The 23,819-nt window shown below is 34.0% G+C and overlaps 1 protein-coding gene and 1 long non-coding RNA gene across 19 annotated transcripts; both read right to left on the bottom strand.

The window, feature by feature from the left end:
- Positions 1-735: 735 nt before the first annotated feature.
- On the bottom strand, positions 736-8,186 carry LOC102668792 (F-box/kelch-repeat protein At3g23880). The gene is made up of 3 exons (XM_041011809.1): positions 7,127-8,186; positions 1,261-1,304; positions 736-957 (listed from the first exon to the last, which is right to left on the bottom strand). Exons 1-3 carry the CDS (start codon positions 8,184-8,186, stop codon positions 736-738), a joined length of 1,326 nt encoding a protein of 441 aa, XP_040867743.1.
- Positions 8,187-9,692: 1,506 nt separating this feature from the next.
- Positions 9,693-22,175, bottom strand: LOC102661240 (uncharacterized). 18 transcript variants are annotated; one of them, XR_005889617.1, is made up of 10 exons: positions 21,779-22,044; positions 19,862-20,043; positions 18,684-18,800; positions 16,718-16,822; positions 16,553-16,625; positions 16,362-16,457; positions 15,477-16,260; positions 13,971-15,336; positions 13,784-13,870; positions 11,770-13,383 (listed from the first exon to the last, which is right to left on the bottom strand). It is a non-coding gene; the product is annotated as an uncharacterized lncRNA (long non-coding RNA). The 18 variants fall into 18 exon arrangements; XR_005889616.1 differs by lacking the exons at positions 18,684-18,800; positions 19,862-20,043 and adding an exon at positions 9,693-10,031 and having other exon boundaries at positions 10,979-13,383; XR_005889619.1 differs by lacking the exons at positions 18,684-18,800; positions 19,862-20,043 and adding an exon at positions 9,694-11,559 and having other exon boundaries at positions 13,105-13,383.
- Positions 22,176-23,819: the final 1,644 nt, after the last annotated feature.

Raw genomic sequence — 23,819 nt, 5'->3', positions numbered from 1 at the left:
ATTAATACAATTTTAATTTTCTTATCTATCAGTAGAACCACACTTCAAAAGTATATATATACAATAAGTATATTCTTTAAAGAAATCTTGTGGAGGAAACTTCAACTTATCCTTCATGAAGGAATATATTCTTCAGTTTTTATTATTGAAAACCTGAATTTAGTGTGTCTTATATAGTAAAGGAAAGAAAACAAAAATGAAAAGAGAAAAAAAAATCACATAAGTGAGGTTAATTAGGAATTAAAAAACAATAAAATGGTTTTTAAATTAACAAATCATTATTTTTAATCATAAGGAATCAGCGTAAATATAACAATTACTTGTTAGACAAGAAATAAGGAACAAGTATTCATTCAAGGGTATTTTGAGGATAAAAAAATTGTTAGAGCAGCGGGACTAGTGGGAGTGCCAAGAGGCACACCCATAAAGCACTAGTGTATTTACAAAATGGAACGGAATATTTGATTTATTACTTGTTTTATTATCGTTGAATATCACACATAACAGATTTATACTTTTCTTTAATTTCCCACCATAAAACAAGATCAATGAATTCTAAAATAAGATATTCCAAAGTCCACACCTAAAAATAAAAAAATAAAAACTGAAATTAACCAATTTTGGTCACAAGTCATTAAACCAGGAGTCTGATAACCAGAGCCTGTATGAACTACAAATCATCAATCAGAGTATTTGAGAATAATTATAGTTCAATAGTGTGACAAATCCAAAAATTCAAGCAGACAAGTAACTTGGTCCAAGCATCATCCACATATCTGCAATGGCATTGACATATTTAATGGCCAAAATAGAGCATTTTCCATGGTTTACCTCAACATGTGGCTGTCCAGCAAGAAGGTTTGCTACTGCAGTACCTACTACAGCATGACTAGCTTCATGCCGTGCAACTAGAGCCTTCTCACTTCCTTTCAACTTGGCAGTCTTCTCTTCTATTCCCTGAAGCAAGTAACTTGGTACATTTATCCATAATAGATAAACTAGACTCAAATTTACATAACTAAAATTTTCAATTTAACATTTGTGATCGACACTCCAAAGCTACACCTACCTTTAAGCAAGGCCTGGTCATAATTTTTAAGACATTTCCCCCAACATAAGGTGTTGGCAGTATTTTTCCATAATGTACACATACAAGCATGCAGTATTTTTATATACAGACTTCATCATGAACCATGAGGACTTAGCATGTAATGATAATGATATGAGTATGACCACTAAAATCAGGTTTTGAGTAATAACCTGTAAGCTGATCAAGGATCGAGCATAAGGGCAATCAATATCATCTGGAGTCACACAAAATGTAATGGAAAGATCAGGCCCCTTACATATTTTTTACGTAGCTCTTCAAATTGTTTCTGCCAAGAAACATAAGATGAAAACATCAATGTGAGTATAAAACAGCACAAGCCATCATTTCACTCACAGCAACTGATGAGCAAAACATCAAAGGTCCAGTATGAACAAAATTGTGAAACTCTAGCATGCAAATGACACCAAAGTGGAATTTTTCCACGGGATAAGATATATCTGATGAAGAAAGGGGATAAAACAAGGTACTTGCATATCATGCTACCATCAATGTTTAATGCAAAAAGAGCCAACGGGGTTGCCATAAAGATCAAGCCATATTTCATGACTTGCTAATGCTACCAGGAAGCTATATATTAGAATCAGAGAGGAGGAGTTATATTCAGCTTAATATTTCTCCAAACATCACGGGCATTTTGGTTTCCTCCGTAGCATTAATGCAACCCAAACAAGTGCTAGAATCAATAACCTGTCTGTCATAGAGAATTGATCTAGCTAGTTGGAAGAACAACATGGCATATCTGCCATAAAAAAAAATGCATACAGCTAGCTGGCATTTTAGTCTTCCAAATCCAATCCAATATGACAGCTTTGGTGTGTTGCTATACGAACACCAAAGCCGCCATATTTCTCTGGTTGGGTAACATGCCCCTCTTAGGATTTGATTTTGACACACTATCTTTTATTAATGTGAGACTTGAATTTTTTTTAATACTATTCCAACAATGTGCATTCCATGGGCAAGGAGAAAACTGAGTTTGCAATGGCGAGTCCACCTTATCAATGATCTCCAAATAATCGTCTCTTCTCGGCCTTCCTTGGAACATTTTGAATCCCAAACATTTTCCCAAATTGTTTGTGAAACCAATTTGAGTAATATCCGAAATATCCTTTCTGATGTTCCCAGACAATCTCCGGGAAGCAAAAGCTCTAGAATTCTCAACACTAATTTTCAATCCACGGGTTAAGGGAATCAAGTCCGAATTTAGCATCCCTACAACTCCCTAGCCTCCAATATTCTACGTTAATAAAGTTGAATCCTCACCACCACATACCTTTGCCAAATCTCTCCACCAAAGGGAGACTTTCTTCACAACATCTGAATTTCCGAATCCCCTTCAACCCCATACTTTGATTCAACAACATTGCACCAAAGACTCCTGTCATGATTTTTAATTGCGGTTGTGGTTTTACATTGCGAGCAATAGCAAAAAAATGCGATTGATGTGGCCCCAATTAGGGTTGTTGACCTCTATTTAAAACCATGACTCCCGTCATCCTTAATTATTTTCCTTATTTTCATTTTGCAAGCAATTTATGCCATGAGCAATGCAACATCCTTTACTCCTAGCCCTCCCTTCTCTTTCTCAAGACAATTTCTTTTTTTCCCAATTGATCCAAGAGATATGCTTTTCCCCCTCCACACCTTTCCGCAGAAACAAATTTCAAAAGTTGATAGGTTAAAAGTGCCCAGTAGCTTTCAACTAAGAGAAGTAACTCCAAGGACATGAATACGAGTGATTAACAACTATTTTGAAACTTACATACAAATTGGATTAAAATTAAACAGCTGTGAAAAGAGAGAACAAATTTTTAAATTTGTCATTAATTAGCACATATATTTATAAATTTTTATAATTTTCATTTTTTATTGAAGAAAATATGAGATGCAATTTTACTAAAATAGAGACTAAAACAAGGAAGGAAAATTGATTTTACAAAAATGCCCGCACATGTACTTTATATATACAAAGATATTCACATGAAGCCAATATTTGTACTGATAAAAATGTTGAAAGATTTGATCATCTACTGGATATTAATTTCATTGTCAACAATGGCTTGAAGACTTTGTAAAATGTTAAAGCCAACTCTGCTCCAGTGAACCCAGTGAATCAAAGATAATGAAGTTCTCTAGCAACAAATGGTTCAACTGTTTACAATGAACTTTTTTATTCAAGTTACATTCTAGGACTCTGATCTGATCCTCAAAGATCAAAAGTTTTAAAAATGCTTGAAGCTTTCAAATAAACGAAGTGTCTCCAAGGATGTGAATACAAGTTATTAGAGCCTTCTTTTAGGAAATTACACGACATAAGAAATACCTCCATTATTATGAATTAACGGTACAAAAGAGTCTTCAAGTCAAGTGCACATGCAGTGCATACAATAATCAAAATCAAGCCAAGCATAAAACATGCAAAAAGTGCACAAGCATATACAATGAGAAACAAGAACATTAAAAAACCCAAAAATAGCCTGTACCGCGAACAGGTGTTCTCGCTCTCCCAACCTCAAAACAACTATTCAAGCAGGCAATTGATTGGTATTGGCGGACGAACTTGATTGGGCTAAGAATGGCTATGCGGAACATGTTGAGTTAAATTTGGTTGGACTTGCAAAGCCTGCTTTGCCTGAGCATAACAAACCTGAATTGTTGTTTGCCTTACTTGAATTATATGGGCTGAACCATCCAAGGAGGTCCTGCTTGCACTGAATTCGGCTGAATTAATTGAACTGCCTTCAGCAGAAATAACAGACCCGAATTCAGTTGAATTAACTGAATTGAAATCGATTGAACTAGCTTAACTGAATTTAGCTAAACTGGTTGACCTGAATTCGGCTGAACTAGTGGAATCAATCTTGCCTGAATTGAATTTGACAGGCTAGGTTGTACCAAATCTGCCAAAAAGCCAATTGGTTGAAACTGTGGTAAAGATCATGCCTGAGTGTTTGCTGATACCTATGAGTTTCCTACCAAAATCATTTGGCCTTGGTTTAGTAGGTCTGTATACCCATGCAAGTACTGATTAACTACCAGAATTTTCTCCAAATTTCCCACGTCTAGCTATTCTCAAATTCTTTAACATGCTGAAATTCGTTGTGAACCATATGATTAATGATATATGCCAATTGTTTAGGCAGCTGAGACATGAGATCGTCTATCACGATGTTGATATGCTATTTTTCAAAGGAGGTCGTCATGGCAACATTTTGTCTATTAGTGGTTCATTTGCCATGACAAAAGAAATTGCCAAGTAAGCATGGTAATTCACTCGGTCTATTAGTGGTTCATTTGCCATGACAAAAGAAATTGCCAAGTAAGCATGGTAATTCACTCGGTCTCCATATGAGAGTCACTTTTCTTTTGACCAGATTCTAGCGATGTTTGTGAATCCATTCAATCCAATGAAAATAAAAATAATCGATCCCCAAACAAAAAACAGAGAAAACATAAAACCAAATGGATAAAAATCTTGAAAAACTGAATTTTTTTATTGGATTGAATTTCCAATTTAATTTTTCAAACCTATCCAATCCCAATCAAACTTGTACATATGAATATATTTTTATTTCTTATATATTTATAAAATTATCATATTACTTACTATTTGAGTTAAGATGCATAAATATAGTTATATAAATAAAATATTTATTATTTTAAATTAATTTTTATTATATATATTACATTAATATTTAATATTTTCTAATAAAAATAATAGTACGATTAAAAAAGAAAATCAATTCAATCCAAATCGCATCAAATTAGATCCAATTATATCCAATTAAAGTTTTGAACAAAACTGGCTAGATGATAAAGTAAAAATCTAAAGCGAATAAATTAGATGATTTTTCCTTCAAAAATGATCAAATCAAATCCACGAACACCCCAAATAGATTCCATGTTTTTTCCGTCAAATTTCTGAACTTGTTCAGCTATTTGGTCTCACGGGGCATGCAAATTTTGTTGACACACGAATCTGTCAATTGGATCAACCAAAGGCTTCAGCACGGTTCCAAAATAATGTCAAGCAGATTGTCTTGAGAAGGGAAATTTTACACTGATTTAGATAATTTTGGAAGCCATTTCCGCAGACAGCAACTGAAATTTGGTTGACAACAACTAAAATTTGCCTGACCGGTGAAAATTGTAACTGCTTCTATAACTGGATCGGATCAAGATTTAAAATACTGGAAATTACTATTTACATCATTTTAGCAAATGAGATTCATCAGAAAACTTCTTATATATAGGCTTGAGTAATCTTGAATCCATTTCATTCAGCATGCTTTTATGAAAGTTGCTAGTGTATAATTGTATTGTACTGGTGTCACATAAATTCCAATCTTTTCAATATATTTAGTAGCATTGCTCTAATAAAAAAGATAATATACTAATTAGTATATCATATGAGTAAAGTAAAATTTAATAGAAAATATTTGATATATTAGAAAATTAAATAACCCTAACAATACATCGATGTGTATAACCACCTGCAAAGTGTGTGGAGAATTTCAGCTTAATTGGTATTGAGACATTGTGTCAACTATCAGTTTTTGATACAACCTCTAAGAAACTCGAGGTTGCACTCGACAAGCAAGATCACATTGCATCTAAGGGATTCAGCTATAACAGAAATCTCTTAAGAGTTTAGACTATGTGTATTATAGCCAGGTATCGTTTCCAAGGAACAGTTGCAACCTGATAAATTGACAACTGAATTGAACATATATATAAAGTCAATTATGTCTGAAACATATTAGCCATAGTGCTGATATAATTGTCACAGTTACAACAACACATCAGTATGTATTCTCAATGATGATATACTTATTTAAAGAACTAATGACATAAATACTACAGTTTAATGTACCATTCTTGTTCTGTCCTCGTACCTGCAAAAAAAAATTGATGTTAATTGAAAGTCTGAGAACGTTGGTTAAGCAAAGTATAACAAAATGTAGCATACTGATGCAAGACAAAAACAACCATAACATTGATAAAATTATTAAAATTGAAGTAGCACCATGAATCAATAAAATTGTAGAATTAAGAATCAATGAAATATGAAATGACCAAGGATTTGTAGAATGATCTAACTTCTATTTCACTTAATTCCAGTAATCACGATTCAAAATTTGCAAAGCAATGAAAGAGGTGAATGACCGAGAATGAATCACAAAAAAGATTGGTTAGACCGAATGCCTATGCAAAATGGAAACCGACGTATATATCAAAAAGTATAAAACCTGTGATTATAGGTTGAAATCGTTCAAAGCTACAGTCATATAGTAAAAAAAGCACTAATATATATTCAGATCTACTGTTGCAGAAATTGATGAAGCTCGCATTCGGAGAGAGGGAGGGAGAGAAAACATGTCAACGAAAGACAGAGAGGGAGAGCATAGGTTGGAGAGATCAGACAAAGATAGCACAGATTAAGATTGAGATGCTGATGAATGAATCCTTGAATTCACATGCAGTGGTTTCATTACTTCTTTTCTTAGATTTAATTATAAATGAAATTAATATCTAATTTTATCTAGGAATGTAATATGATGCCCAACACAGATATATCAGCTTACTAATTTGATAATGGTAGTGATAACAAAAGACAAGCAGGCAATAGTAACAATTTGTAGTATAAATGTTAACAAATGACATTTTATTAGAATCCACAATATTTCTATACATGCTAATAAAATAAATTGGTTACCAGATGCTACATTTCTAGTAGTAATTCACAACCCAAGAGAAGAATATATGTTAATACATGATATAGATTAGATCTCACATAATTAAGTGACAGAATTAAACATCTCACAAAGCGTTCGAGATTATCATTATATAATTGAAAAGACAGAAATTAGATGATGCCAATTAAATAGGGTAATCAAGAACTCACATCTGTAGAATTTCAATAAGGTATGACCAAACTTTTGGTAAAAATCTTGAGGTTGCGCCACAACAAAGTTATGAAACTACCTGAGGGAACGACAGAAACTTGAGACTTACCATCCCCCTGGTTATACAGAATTGTTTGGTATTCATCATCAGCATTTCTAGTGAATTTCAGCATGAAGAAGTCTCCATTGTTAGACATGCACAATGGTAAAATCATCGATTTTTCTTCATTAGGACGAATATTAAGATGTAAATAACTAAAATTTATTAATTGAATCCAAGACTTGTCATTTCCAAACTTCCTCATCTGCCACAAGCCAAGATGGGTGTTGCTATCTTGCCAAACGCACAGCGAGTCTCTAAAAACTCCAATATTTGTATCAAAAAAGCAAAAATCATCGGGAAGAAACAGTGATCTGCAAGTCTCCTTCTCCAGGTCAACAGAAATAACTACGATTTCAGAATGAATGGTTTCTTTTCCCTTAATAACTACCCAATTAAGGGTTCCACTCAGATACACTCCACCAACTTTAGGTAAAGTCCAAAGAACAGGAAAACCTTTAAGGTTTCTCCAACTACTGTCACCCGCGCCATAAACTTTCATCTCAGTCTTTTCAGATACGTCAAGTGAGAGCATAGTCAATGCAATTGCTACAACCTTGTATTTGTCACTTGACGGATCATAGCCAAACCCAAACATTGTTCTACGACCAATGCCCGGGGAAAAAGACAGCGTTGGCGATTCTCTGGATATCACCCTTGTCGCCTTGTTCCAGAAACAAACACGGTATCCTTCTGGTATTTCGCTAACCCCACAGTGCAACCCATTACATGAACCGACCAGATGGTAACCTGGCATGTTTGCGAAATTGAACAAGAACGTTTCAATTTGTAGGGAATGGAATAACGAACTTACATCACACGATTCCATGTGGATTTCAGGGATGGATCCGAGGCAGACATTTTTCATCAGTTGAAGGTGTTCCAAATCGTCCTTCGCAGCAAATTTGCTAAGGTGCAATTTGATGAAATAGGGATCTGACATCAGGGAGTTCCATCCCTTGCACACACACTTGAATTGGATCAAAGGTTTCACGGGAAGACGAGACAAGATTTTCTCGATGAGTTCGTCACAGAGGAGTGGCGACCATGGTTTCTTCTCTGATCGCATGTTTCTGTGGTTTTCAGTGAAGAGTCCACATATATATGTCCCAATGTTGCTAGGGTTTAACCCTTCAATAAATGAATATATTTTATTTCAGAGATAAATTTATTTAATCTTTTAATAAAAGCTATAATAAAATTGGAAATAAATCAGGCGAAAGATGCAGGAGATAAAAACAACGCAGATTTCTGGACAAATTTAGTGGAATAAATCCTGTGTTAAATACACATAACATTTTTTTGTCCATTTGGATTAAGAAAAATAAGATAAATTAGATATGTTTCTTACAATTTTTGTCATCAGACTCTTCAACATATTTTAAAATTTTACGAGATATATTTAAGAAAAAGAAAAAAGAAAAGTTAGATATGTTTCTCACTATTTATGGGCCTGTGCTCTGCACAGTATTTAGTTTGGGAAAATAATTATATTTATTTTATATCATATCCATTTTAATAACTAAAGAATAATGTTTTTTTATAATTTTTAAAAACTATTATTTGAGTATATAATAATTTAAGAATATAATATATTTTATAATTACTACGTAAAAATAGTTTTGTAAATTGATTTAATAGAGTAGATGGAAAAAATTGTGTAACAGTGAGGAAATTTTGCAATTTTTTTACTAAATTACATAAAAGTTTTACAATAAGAAATTTTTCAGTAAAAAAAAATTACAAAGTTTTTAAACTATTATGACAATGAAGTAAAAAAACTATAAACAAATAATAAATAAAATGCTCTCCAAATTTAATTAGAATGAAAAAAATAGAAACAAGAATTTAAATTTGCTGATAAAAAAATGTTCAATAAATCTTTAGTTAGGCGAGAAGAGACACAATATAGGGAAACCTTTTCATATTAAAATTATTATGATAATAAACTAGAGAAAGGTTTGACAATTAAAATGAAATATATATATATAGGGGCATGCAAATTTTGTTGACACATGAATCTGTCAATTGGATCAACTAAATGCTTCATCACGCTTTGAAAATAATGTCAAGAAAATTGTCTTCAGAAGGGAAATTTTACACTGATTTAGCTAATTTTGGAAGCCATTTCAGCAGACAGCAACTGAAATTTGGCTGACAACAACTAAAATTTGCCTGACCGGTGAAAATTGTAACTGCTTCTATAACTGGATCGGATCAGGATTTAAAATACTGGAAATTACTATTTACATCATTTTAGCAAATGAGATTCATTAGAAAACTTCTTATATATAGGCTTGAGTCTTCTTGAATCCATTTCATTCAGCATGCTTTTATGAAAATCGCTAGTGTATAATTGTATTCTAGTGGTGTCACATAAATTCCAATCTTTTCAATATATTTAGTAGCATTGCTCTAATAAAAAAGTAATATACTAATTAATATATAATATGAGTAAAGTAAAATTTAATAGAAAATTAAATAACCCTAACAATACATCTATGTGTATAACCACAAAGTGTGTGGAGAATTTCAGCTTAATTGGTATTGAGGCATTGTGTCAAGTATCAGTTTTTGATACAACCTCTAAGAAACTTGAGGTTGCACTCGACAAGCAAGATCACATTGCATCTAAGGGATTCAGCTATAACAGAAATCTCTTAAGAGTTTAGACTATGTGTATTATAGCCAGGTAGCGTTTCCAAGGAACAGTTGCAACATGATAAATTGACAACTGACTTGAACATATATATAAAGTCAATTATGCCTGAAACATATTAGCCATAGTGCTGATATAATTGTCACAGTTACAACAACACATCAGTATGTATTTCTCAATGATGATATACTAATTTAAAGAACTAATGACATAAATACTACAGTTTAATGTACCATTCTTGTTCTGTCCTCGTGTCTGCAAAAAAAAAAAAATTGATGTTAATTGGAAGTCTGAGAAGTTGGTTAAGCAAAGTATAACACAATGTAGCATGCTGATGCAAGACAAAAACAACCATAACATTGAGAAAATTATTAAAATTGTAGTAGCATCATGAATCAATAAAATTGTAGAATTAAGAATCAATGAAATATGAAATGACCAAGGATATGTAGAATGATCTAACTTCTATTTCACTTAATTCCAGTAATCACGATTCAATGCCTATGCAAAATGGAAACCGACGTATATATCAAAAAGTATAAAAAAACCTGTGATTATAAGTTGAAATCGTTCAAAGCTACAGTCATACAGTAAAAAAAGCACAAATATTCAGATCTAGTGTTGCAGAAATTGATGAAGCTCGCATTCGGAGAGAGGGAGGGAGAGAAAAAATTTCAAAGAAAGACAAAGAGGGAGAGCATAGTTTGAAGAGATCAGACAAAGATAACACAGACTAAGATTGAGATGCTGATGAATGAATCCTTGAATTCACATGCAGTGGTTTCATTACTTCTTTTCTTTGATTTTCTTATAAATGATATTAATATCTAATTTTATCAAGGAATGCAATATGATGCCCAACACAGATATATCAGCTTACTAATTTGATAATGGTAGTGATAACAAAAGACAAGCAGGCAACAATAACAATTTGTAGCATAAATGTTAACAAATGACATTTTATTAGAATCCACAATATTTCTATACATGCTAATAAAATAAATTGGTTACCAGATTCTACATTTCTAGTAGTAATTCACAACCCAAGAGAAGAATATATGTTAATACATGATATAGATTAGATCTCACATAATTAAGTGACAAAGAATTAAACATCTGACAAAGCGTTCGAGATTATCAATATATAATTGAAAAGACAGAAATTAGATGATATCAATTAAATAGGGTAATCAAGAACTCACATCTGTAGAATTTCAATAAGGTATGACCAAACTTTTGGTAAAAATCTTGAGGTTGCGCCACAACAAAGTTCTGAAACTACCTGAGGGAACGACAAAAACTTGAGACTTACCATCCCTCTGGTTATACAGAATTGTTTGGTATTCATCATCAGCATTTCTAGTGAATTTCAGCATGAAGAAGTCTCCATTGTTAGACATGCACAATGGTAAAATCATGGATTTTTCTTCATAAGGATGAATATTAAGATGTAAATAACTAAAATTTATTAATTGAATCCAAGACTTGTCATCTCCAAACTTCCTCATCTGCCACAAGCCAAGATGGGTGTTGCTATCTTGCCAAACGCACAGCGAGTCTCTAAAAACTCCAATATTTGTATCAAAAAAGCAAAAATCGTCGGGAAGAAATAGTGATCTGCAAGTCTCCTTCTCCAGGTGAACAGAAATAATTACGATTTCAGAATGAATGATTCCTTCTCCTTCAGTTTTTCCTCCAACTGCTCTGATAGAGTTCCCAAAAGGCATAAGTTAATAACTTTTACCTATAGTTGGAGGTTGTAGGTACAAGTTAATGTCTTTACCTACATTTAGAAGTTATAGATATAAGTGACTAACTTTTACCTACGCACATTATGAATTGTAGGAATCATGTATACTGACAATCAAATGTAATTATATATGAAAGTAAATTTGTAAGTAAAACCTCTACTGTAAAACTATAATTCATTACTGTACTCTCACACCAATCAATGAAATGGTAAGCACAAATCAGGATTGTTAAGTTTGGTTAGATGAAGCACTACTACAAAAGTAGCATTCTAAGTCAGTTATAAACGGTTTTCTACGTCGATTAACAACCGTCATCGTCTCCAACGTAGTGAAAAGTACTAATGATTTCAACGACGGTCATGAGGAACCGTCGTAGACGTCCTCGAATTCTAAGATGGGTAGTTGGACAAGCCCGTCTTAGACTGTACCAAAGACTACGACGATGACCGGGACAGCACCATCATAGAGTTCATCGTATTCTACGACGAGCCTGTCTAGGTGCCCGTCTTAGACATTGGTGAATTTTACAACGGTCTACTCCCCACGACCGTCATAGACAACCCTTTCTTCTATGACGGTGTCGTCCAAACGACCGTCGTTGACTACGATAAATTTACGACGGTCTCGTCCTGATAACCGTGGTAGGAATTGGTGGATTCTACGACGGGCCTGCCTAGGTGATCGTCGTAGAGTTGGCTGAATTTTACGACGGTCTCGTCCCATGACCGTCATTGACAAGGCTGAATGCTACTATGGTCTCGTCCAATGATCATCGTAGTCAAGTGTTTATTCTACGACGGTCGTGTCATCAGAACCGTCGTAAAATGGTTTTTTTTTAACATCATTTTAGGTAATACAAAGGACTATATTTTCTATCCAAGCCTTGTTGATGGCTGTTGAAGGACTAAGTGCACATTTGTCCTTGAGTAATGAACATGACCCTAAAAATGGGAAGAAATACACATTAGTCAAATTTAATCATAAGATTGCATAAGTTGAAAGCATGACAACCTAATTTTGTAAGTCAAACAATATAACTAAGGCAGCAGTGTATAAAGATTAATTAATCACAAATCAGAAAATCATGATAAACCTAATGCTTTGTCCCAATTTTTTATTTTCTGGATGAATTGCACATTCTCAATGTCATCATGATCTTTAGGGACATTAGTAATTAACTTTCCCTGACCAATAAAATGAAACACTTTCTGAGTTGTATCCCAAAAAAAAAAATTGGTCTCTTGACATACAAATCAACATTTTATCTATAACAACTGGACAAAATAGTAGTTGAAAATTGAAATGATCAATTTTCCCTACCTACAAATGATTTTGCATGAAATTTGGGAATTTAAAAGGGGCAATGTGTCAAATGAGAAAAAGTAACCAGGAAGACAAAGTTCTCGGATTATATATATAACAAACAATGGATATTGCAACTAGCAAGAAGATCAAGGTTCCAAAAATACCGTTAAATTTATTGTTTATTATACTAATCACCAAAGACTCGAGCAAATTACCCTTGAATTTGGAGCTATTCATAAGCTAGGTAAAAAGGATTATTATAATTTACCAACCTCTATTGCATCTATGTTTTTCTACTTAATGTCAGCAAGAGAATGCAGGGAGGTAAACTTTGCTAATGAAGTCACAAAGGCATCTCTAGCTGTGAGTCTTCATGGACATTACAGAAGTAACATGAATAGCATAAGGGAAGCCTTTTTGGACACAATGCTATTACAATTTCATCATCACTTTGAGCAAGAGGAACATTGAAGGCAGCTAACATTGGTGCGCAGCACACCTCAATCATGAATCAGAGGATTACAACATCAGTTGTTGCATAATAGACTGACCTACAAATTGCATGAGAATAAATATCAACAACACACTTAAGAACATTCCACCCAAAATGTTTGAAAAAAACCAGTAAGAAAAAGAAGTATAAAAAGACGAATTAATCAACTTCAAAATTTAGCATAAGTGATCTAATTGGCATAATAGATCCAAAAGAAAACATAAAAACACCCAATCACCCGTATGGCATAATAGATCCAAAAGAAAACATAAAAACACCCAATCTCCCATATTTAATGTTCACACTTGAATTCAACATGGACCATGTAAAGCAACAAATATATAGTAGTAAAACTGGTATGTGATTATGTTAGAAGGATTCAAAAGCAAAGAAACTAGTGGTTCCAACAATTACATTAGTTCAGCAATAACTAATAAGGATCAAAACACAATGCATACCTCATGATTATTCTGATATATGTCAGCTTTATTCAAGACAAAAACTGCTTTCTTTTTCCACTGTTGAGAATAACGAAGAAAAGCAATCTGAAAACAGCATAAAACATGTCATAGCCCTGCCTGGCCAATGATAACCAATACAAATCAAAACAAGAGAGTATGCCCCATCCACAATGACTGACCATACCTCACTTCCAGTTAAAGGGCGATCAACAAAAATGACAAAAAGAAGTAAATCTGCACGGGGTACAAATTCCTCTGTAAGACGTTGCTGCCTCTAAAGAATCACATTAGTTCCAGGTGTATCAACAATGGTCATTTGTTTTCAGAAGAACAAAAAAACTGCTGAGAGCATTCTAATTACGAATAGAAAATGGTAGTTAGAGGGGATAACATATAAAACTGAGTCTTGAATCTTGATACACATAAAGGACAGGAAGGAACCATAAGGAATTGACTTACCTCCTTAAGAATTGGAGCAGGAATGTAGCAAATATATTGACCATCTGGATGCCTTTCACAATGTTGTTGTTCAATATCTAAGTCAGTATATCGTAAAAATGTGATCTCTTTGAGATATCTTTCTCCAAGAAGCGCATTAATCACAGTAGATTTACCAGAGTTGAATTCCCCCTAGTAATATCAAGATTTAATTTAAAATAAAAAGGATAAAAGGCATGATATCATGTCAATTAACTTCAGCACTTTGGCATTTGTATGAAGTCTATATAGAAAGCAGGTGATTTTGGAATTTCACCCAATTAATTCCCTATTTGAGTTAGAATTGAAATGTTAGAATAAAAATTAAAGGGGAGCAGGAGATACAGAAAAAACCAACATATAGCATTGTTCCAAGTAGAATAATAAGAACAAAGAACATAGACCACATACTATATGAAAAAAGACTATTGAGGACAATAGAGTTTCTGAAGTTTGTAAAGACAGAAGAAATAACTAGTCCCTATAAGTAAACCATGGTTCAACACTATAGAAATGCTTACATATGGAGGTAATCAGACGTTCAGGTGAATTAAAAGCAGAAATTTTTTACGACAAATATCACTTATTAGTTAAGTAGTTTCTAACTAAAAGAAGATTTGTTTTTGAAATTTAGAGCTAATACCAATGTATATTCCAGGAACCAGAATTTGTTGAGATTCAACACACAATTACCACTATAACCAGTAAGAATGGCTCATCAATTTGAGAAACCGCATCATTAAGAAGTGAAACCTCCTCCAATATCTTTTAAAATGAATCCCAATTCAACACAGAGTAAAAAATATGCTGGTCAAAAAACAAAATAACAAAATAAAGAATTACTTCAAATACCAAATATTTTAATTAAAAGATCACCAGAGGTGCAGCCCTCTTCATAACTTCAATAGCTTCATTCAACACTGGAGGGAAAGGTGACAGAGAGCAAAGAATCTTCCCTCAACCTGCACTTATAAGTTAGAAGTAATGCATGGTTCTAAATGTATACTCACAATGTCATAAGATTGGTCCAGTTCCCAATAAAACTGGTATTGGTCCACATAAACTGCTTCCATCTATCCTACGGCAGATAATGCAATGAATAATTTTACAATTTAACAGAGATATAAAATAAAAGAAAAGAAAATAAAAACTGAAAGGAACATTTGCATTAGTTTATGTCAGTCACAAGTCAATGAGATACCTCATTGGTTACCTGAAGTTTATGTGACTCACAACTCAGTTTATGTCAGTCTTGTTCAACCCAGATGCATCTTTAAGGAAAGTAGTTATTTCCTCTGGTGAATTACCCACTTTGCTACCATTGATGAGGAATTGAATTCCTTTCTTTGCCTTCCTGTATTTAGTCATATACATTGCTTCCATAAACTTAGCATTAGCTTCCTACATGTCAAACAGTTGAACAAATAACAGAGATGTGGTTGCAATTCCAAAATTTCTGCACTTGGTTACCTGAAGTTTGAGTTGATAATGTCAGTGTTGTTCAATACTTGAAACATGACATACCTTATTGGACATTCCAGAATGAGTGTCTTCTCCTTCACTGCAGTGACCATATGCATTGTATCTGTAAAAAGCATAAGTAGACTACAGGAACATTTGTATACCCATTGGTTAGTTGTTCGTGGAGTGAATTGAAATGCAGGTTACATAGAGCCACTGAGTAGGTTAAAAATGAATTTGGATATAGAAATAAAATAAACACTGAAACAATGTATTGTTCAAGGAACACGCCCACAACGAAGGGCTGGATTGAAAATCAGTTCCATCATCTGAATTGAACTTTAATCATAAAATACATATGAAAAAGGAAGATGTCAAAATCAGTTTAAAAAAATGTCTTCCTTTAACGAAAAATGTTCCTAAGTTTTCTAAATTTTTCTAAGTTCTGATTTCTTCATTTGGAGAAAATATGTCGCCCATTTATGCTGGAGTGTGGTCATGGTCTCTTTTGTTACCGCTGTTCCATCAGAAAATCACTGCACATATGTAAATATGAATTTAGTAAATGACATTCAAGGAGGTCAAAACTAGTGAGGTCTAATTACATTAACAACTAAATGAATAATAACAAACATACGCTAATCCATTCATCCTTCAATCTGGCACTTACGATGCACCATATCCAGTGCATAACATAGTATCCACACTCGTAGTTTCCTGTTTGAACATGACTCTACAGGCAACATGTGTACACAAAAGGTTTTTAATTCAGTCAATGCAACCACACATGACATTCACATGGCATTTGGAATTTAAAAAAAGACGTACCTTTACTTCAATCCACTGAGGCCCATGTTAGGGTGGCTTTCCCTCTGCATTTTTGCTTACTGATTTCATTGCACTATTTTAAATATAGAAACAAAGCATTACGATCATTGGTGGTGTGATGTACGATTGCATTATGTCCTTAAATATGCCAAAGGCAACACTAACCTATTTACTGCATTCTTGATAGCAGCATCAGGCTTCTTCCGCAAAGGACAAAACCAAACCACTAGATTGTCACCTGGGCACAAAATGAGCAGCTGCCAATGGGCACTGAACAGATAAAGGAACTTCATTCAGTCAATATGTGCAACCTAATACACATGTGGAACAACAATAACTCAACTTACTGATTTAAATAAGGTGCTATGTAAATTTGTTTTCCTACTTCCTTTAACCATCTTCCAATGTAATTTTCACACTCTTGACGTCTGGTGTTTGCATTGTGGATACACTGAGGTTCAAGGATACACTCCTGTTTTATAATCAATTAGATATGCTTTAACTATTAAAATTTTATAAATACCCCTATGTGTTTTCTTTATGAGAAACTCTTGATTCGTTCAGTTTTTTAGGAAAAAAAACATTTAAAGAGAGTCTTCTAAAAGAATAACACTACAAATAGTCTGAAGATTGACGTTAATCAAAGAATCATTTATTTTACATTCATGAATTGATCATCTTGTGAAGAAATATTGAAGATTAAAGATCTACACATTTCAAGTGTATTCAATCCTTTATCTTTTATTCTTTTAGATTGTGATTCTTAGTTACGGTTACTAAGGATGTTAAAGAATTGATGGAGCTTTAATTCTAGATCTTTTCTCATAGGGTTTAAGAGAAATATTTGATTTCAATTAGAAAATTATGTGTGCATAGTGTTTGTACTTATGTTCTCTATATAGTAGAAGTTCTAAGAGGACTAAGAACAACTAGATGTAGGTCCAGATTAGACTAAACCAGTATAAACTCCTGTGTGTTTCTCATATTCTTTATAACTCTAAGTATTGTAATCATCTTGGTAGTCAAATTGATCTCAAGAGCCATCATAATAGATTATGCTTTTATACATGTTTTAATCACTGAAGTTTCTGTTTTCTAAATATCTTTTGAAAAAAACTTTGATTGATTTAAAGGAGTTTTTTAATCAGTGTTAAGAACGAATTCATAAAGATTTTGAAAGAATTTATTCACCCCCCCCCCCCTTCTAGATTCTTGGCTTGATCCAGCAATCCTCACTTTTATGGATGGCCATTCTAGTTATAATCAAATTTTTATGGTTGTTAAAAATGTACACAAAACAGTACTCAGATGTCCTAGAGCTCTGGGGATATATGAATGGCTAGTAATGTCATTTGGATTGAAGAATGCAGGTTCTACATACCAAAGGGCAATGAACCTCATCTTTCATGACTCCATCGGCAAGAGCATGGAAGTATACATTGATGATGTGGTGCTCAAGTCAATCGATGTGGGTCAACATTTGGCCGATTTAGAACAAGCCTTGTAGAAAATGAGGTTTCATGGGTTAAAAATGAATCTAGTCAAATATGCATTTGGGGTATCAACTAGGAATTCCTTTGGATTCTTAGTACCCCAGAAGAGGATTGAATTTGATAAGAATAAAGCTAAAGTAGTATTGGAGGTTGGACCACCTCAAAATAAGAAAGAGCTACATAACTTATTTGGTAAGATTAATTTCTTACATAGATTCATAGCCAATTCGGCTCATAAAATGAAGGATTTATCACCCTTGCTAAAAGTGAAGGATAAAGAAGAATTCATTTGGGGTGACGAACAACGACAAACATTTGAGCAAATTTAGCAAGTGTTAGCCAAACCACTAATGCTAGTGTCACCTATACCAGGGAAGCCTTTGAAGTTGTACATATCAACTGCAAATAAATCTATCAAATGCCTTCTAGCACAAAATGCAGAAGATGGAATCAAAAAAGCAATTTATTATCTTAGCCAATTATTAAACAATGTTGAATGTAATTACACTTCTGTTGTGAAATTATATTTATCATTATTTTACCCATCATCCATGTATTAGTTGAGTTTGTCACCCAACATCCATGTATACAAATAGATGAGGTGTCCAAACTGACCAGCAATTACGTTAGCCTCTAACCTTGGATTTTGAGTTTTGATGGTTCACGAACACAAGAAGGGGTAGGAATTGGAGTAACCACCATTAGCCCAACAAGAAGAGTATGGAGATATTCTAGGCCAATTGATCTTGAATATTCTAACAATCAAGCAGAGTATAAAGCATTAATATGGGGTGTATAGCTATTATTACAAAAGGATATGAAATGCACACAGATTTATGGGCATTCCCAATTGGTGATTCAACATATGAAGGGAGACTATAAATCTAACCCAATCGCCTTAGCAGAGTTCTATAATCGGCTAAACGATTACTTAATTGTTTTGTGGATATAACCATAGAACATGTTTCTGGAGGGGAAAATGATGAGGCTAATCATCTAGCCTAACACGCCTCTAGATACAAGAAGCTAAAAGATGGGGCATTTGAATCAACCATTAACGAATATTGCACAATGGAAATTGGATCAGTAGACCTATGGCATCAGGAAATGATGGACTATTTACAAAATCCATCTAACAAAGATGAGTTCAAATTGAAGTAGAAAGCTTTGAAATACACCATGATAAGAGATGAGTTGTATAGGAGAAGTTTCAATGGGGTCTTGCTGAAATGCGTAAACTAAGTGGAATCAATGTGATTGATGGGAGAAGTTCCAATGGGGTCTTGCTGAATTACGTAAACTAAGTGGAATCAATGTGATTGATGGGAGAAATGCATGAAGGATTATGTAGGGCTCATAGACCAGGACTTGTAATGAATTGGTTGATGGTTCGACATGGATATTATTGGCAAACAATTATGACTGATTGTAATCAATATGCCAAGGGGTGTGAGGAGTTCCAAAGGTTTGGGCCTTTACAAAAGATTCCATTAGAATAAATGCATGCAGTAGTTAAGCCTTGGCCACTCAGAGGATGGGCTATGGATGCTATCAGCAAGATACACCCAGCCTCATCCAAAAGACATAGCTTTATTCTGGTAGCAACTAATTATTTTACAAAATGGGTTGAAGTTGAACCATTGGTCAGTGTAACTCAGGAAGCCATAATCAAGTTCACTAAACAAAATATCATTTACAGATTTGGCATACCTGAGTCAATCACTACTGACCAAGGAACTATGTTCACTGGAGACAAAGTAAGCTTGTTCATACGACAATTTGACATTAAGATGATACATTAAACACCATACTATACCCAAGCAAATGAACAAGCGGAAGCCACTAACAAGATCTTGGTAGATCTTCAAGAAGAGTTTAGAGAAAAATCTGAAAAGATGGCACAAAACATTGCAAGAAGCATTGTGGGTTTGCCGAAATACTCCAACCAAAGCTACTAGTTGTACACCATTTCAGCTGACTTATGGACATGATGCAATCCTGCCATTAGAAATTAATGTGTGATCATTAGGACTAGTAAAAAAGTACATGCTAAGTTAAGTTTGGATGAGTATCAATAAGCCATGCTTGATGAATTGGACGAGTTAAACGAAGACCGGCTCGTGGCATTTGATTAGGTTCAGCTTAACAAGAGAAGAGTAGAAAGGACATATAATAAGCATGTTAGACTGAAGAGGTTTAGTGAAGGAGATATCATTTGGAAGTCAATTTTGCCTCTAGGGGAAAAAGACTTAGAACTTGGCAAGTGGTCCTTAAACTGGGAATGGCCATTTATAATTAGTCATACCTTGCAAAATAAAGCATATCAACTAGTTAATTCAGATGGAAAAGAGTTGGAACGAAGTCTAAATGCTAAGTACTTGAAAAAATTATATCCTTCCATATGGGAATAAGGACAAAAGCAAAAAACAAATTGTCAATGGAAACTACAAGTCGGTTACCTAGCTAGTCTAAAAGGGTGCTTGAAATCAAACTTATTCAAAGCAAGAAAGGCATAAGGTCAAAAGGACAGTCAAGGATTTGCAACTGAATCAGTTACCATATCAGTTGGCTCAATTAAAGAGGTGTCGACATTGCCTCCATCTCCTTTAGCTTGGTCTAAAGGCCCAACATTTGTAGTTGGGGTAGCAATAGAAGCATTTTTAGCAACAACGATGACAGGAGCGCTAAACACTTTGACAACAAGTTCTGCTATGCGATCCATAATGCCTACTAAAGGAATGGGTATAGATGGGGCAACCAAAGTGGATGGAACTGAAGGTAGGACAAATAAAGTTTGTTTGGCTTGCTCAAATTTGTCATAAATAATCCCATATCCTACGATCCTTAGCAATACCTGTTTCACATGTGCTCGGATATTTCTCCAAGCCATCTTTTTTATGTAGCAAATGAAGGATGTTGGGGTCAAGTGAATTGGCCAAGATGTAAAGCTGAACACGCTAGTCAGAATTGCCCTTAAGCTTGGCATTTAGAAGAGTGATATTGGGATTTAATTCAACCAATTCTTTCTTGATTCTCCCAAGTTCAGTAGTTAGGTTGACAATCCTCTTATTGAGACGCTCTTATTCTACCAAATCACTTGTCATTTTCCTTCGATAGTTTGAAAATTGGCAGTATGAGTAGATTTTTGAGTTTCCATTTGCCTTAGTTGTTCCAAGTCAGCTACAGCAGAACAATAACAAAATTGATGCATATTGTGATTAAAGATTAAATCATCAATTGCCATGTTGTTATGGTTGAGGAGTTGGCAACTAGCATAAAAAATTGTAGGAGCCTTGACCAATTTTGAAAAAGAGAACTGAATTGACTTCAACATAGCTGGATTAGAAGGGATGTCCCCTTAGATAAATTGCTTTACATGAGAAAAGTGATCAGCAATTGGGGACCCATCCGACATCGCTGGAATAAAGGAAGCTGAGGATTTGAGGTATTCAGTTAAAGCTTCTATGGCAGTGAAATAGGGCAATCGTTGGAGCAGTGGGTATAAGGAATGGATATTAATACCTAAGCCAAAGGAGGGTTAAGAATAACCGATTTTTGAGCAGCAACAAACCTAGTAGTCCTTTTGAAAATCAAAGGGGGGCAGAGTATAAAGTGGTGGCCTCCTTCATATTTTCCAAATCAATGGTTTCAATTTTTTGTTTGGATGTAATAGGAAAATTTTAGTCGAATAAATAGAAAAGAGAAACTAAATGGAAAAGATGCAAAATAGTACCTTTTTGCGGAGCTGCTCAAGGATTAATGGTGGTTCTTGTCAATGAGCTCTTTTTCATCTTAGCCTAAATAGAAACTTGATGAGGAAAAGGATAGGGTTGGCTTGGAGTTTGAGCAATGTGATCTGGTTGAACACGATCATTGGCTTGCAAAAGGTAAAAAGGAAAACCTTTTGAAAAAAAAGGCATCTTTCACAACAGGTCACCAATTAAGAAAACTAGTTGTTTTCTACTCCAGCTCCCGCAAGGTTGCAGATTCTAAACTACTTCCCCTATACTCAATCGCTTGGACATACCGACACAAGCAATCAACATTAATGGACGAGAATCAGCGAGGCTTAACCAAGATTATTCTATCCCTAGAGATAATCTCAATTAAGTACTTGATTCATGTTCAGGTTTCAACAAGGCTCGCTAAAGCGCAAGTCAATTCCTGAATTCCTCTATATGATGGTCAATCAAATAAAAGCATTAATTATAGAAAAAAAATAAAGAATTCAAGATGAATTATTGAATTGATAGAATTAAAGCGAAAAAAGGTTCATCTTTTCCTTTCCTAGGTGGAAGAAATTACACTCATAAAAATAATATAATGAAAACTAGAGTGTCTAATGGAATTATGAAAGTGTATAGTAGGTGGAAGTCTAAAATATAATTCTAAGAACTGCTCAGGACTTCTACACCATTACAACGAATGTCTAGCCTCCTATTTATTGAATTGTAGTTGGGTTTAATTAAGGAGATAATCACAAGAAATTACAAATAAATAATATCTCTAATTAATTCAAGTAATCATCTTCTTCTTTAGTTGATTTATCCTTGAAAAATATCTTACTCTTGATTTCCCTAGTTTTTATCTTCAATTTCCACAATTTCTTCTTCTAGAACCTTCTGCTGATTTTGGGTCTCTAGAGCTTTTGCCAGAATGATCTGTTTTGGCTGGAAAACTATCAAAAATTCATTAAAATAACTAAAACATAAAATTCTACCTTATACAAGATAAAAAATGAATTTAAAGCTAATTTGATTCAAAACAAGGCCTAAAGTTAACTAAAATGTCAAATAAACGTCACAAAATGCACATGAAAAATCAGTAAATTTGACGTTTATCACACCCACGTCATCCAGGAAGCCAAAGATAGCTTCTATGAAGAAGTGAGCCAAACCAGAGGTGGTGGACTTGATCTAAAAAAACTAACTTAGAGTAGGATCTTTGGCATAATGATATAGTGTTTTAGTCGATTGTTGTTGTTTGGTCACAAACATTGGGAAATACATAGTAATCCAAAGTTGTAGGAACCAAAGAGGACTAGAGGCACTAGATATATTCTATTTTGTTTTCATCCTCTTCAAAAGTAGAAAGATATTTGTACAGGGAGGACAAGAACAAAACTTCTATTGTCGTAGGCTTATTTGATTTGAGAAAAGAAACGTGGTGGGCATGTTCAGAGACAATGGTTTTTGAAGAAGAACGGATAAAATACTTACAAAACCAAAACAAGAGAAAGCATTGTGTTTTGCGTCAAAAGCAATATTTGTTTTCTTCATGTGAGCCATGATGAAGTGAAGGTATCCGTTGGTGGATATATCAAAAAACACCTAGGTCTATAAAGGGTTGGTTGAATAAGGAAGGAATCTCATCACTGACGATGGGAGACCCAAGACAGCAGCTACATCTTGCAGTGTGATGGTCATGAAGCCACAAAGGAACACAAAAGTGTTTGTTGTAGTGGATCAAAAGCTTAAGAAGCTAAAGATCAAGGGGTAATTTAGCTCCACATCGTGGCAGGTTAGATTGATGGAATCAGATGCCCTATAGTTTTCATTCATCTTATTTTGTAGTGTTGGACAAGTGGCCTCAATAATTTAAGAGATGGGTGAATTAAGTTTCAAAATTTCCCACTAATAAACTTTTAACCCCCTTCTAAATGATAGACTCATAATGCAGAAGAAGAAGCAACAATCAATTTAATAATGTTCTTTAAACATGCAAGACAAAATTGATTGCAATAACATAACTGAGATAAGGGAAGAGAAAAATGC

This window comes from Glycine max, chromosome 18 (assembly GCF_000004515.6).
Source record: "Glycine max cultivar Williams 82 chromosome 18, Glycine_max_v4.0, whole genome shotgun sequence".
In the NCBI taxonomy this organism is placed as follows: domain Eukaryota; kingdom Viridiplantae; phylum Streptophyta; class Magnoliopsida; order Fabales; family Fabaceae; genus Glycine; species Glycine max.
Note: the sequence above shows the minus strand (reverse complement) of the source record. Positions and strands in the feature narration are given on the sequence as shown.

Excerpts from the sequence above, each read along its gene's own strand:
- LOC102668792 (XM_041011809.1), bottom strand. The coding sequence starts at position 8,186 with ATGCGATCAGAGAAGAAACCATGGTCGCCACTCCTCTGTGACGAACTC. Across the intron at positions 1,305-7,126 it reads TCTGTATAACCAGGGGGATG|ATGATATTGATTGCCCTTAT; the intron begins GTAAGTCTCAAG and ends GTGTGACTCCAG. Across the intron at positions 958-1,260 it reads GATCCTTGATCAGCTTACAG|GGAATAGAAGAGAAGACTGC; the intron begins GTTATTACTCAA and ends TACTTGCTTCAG.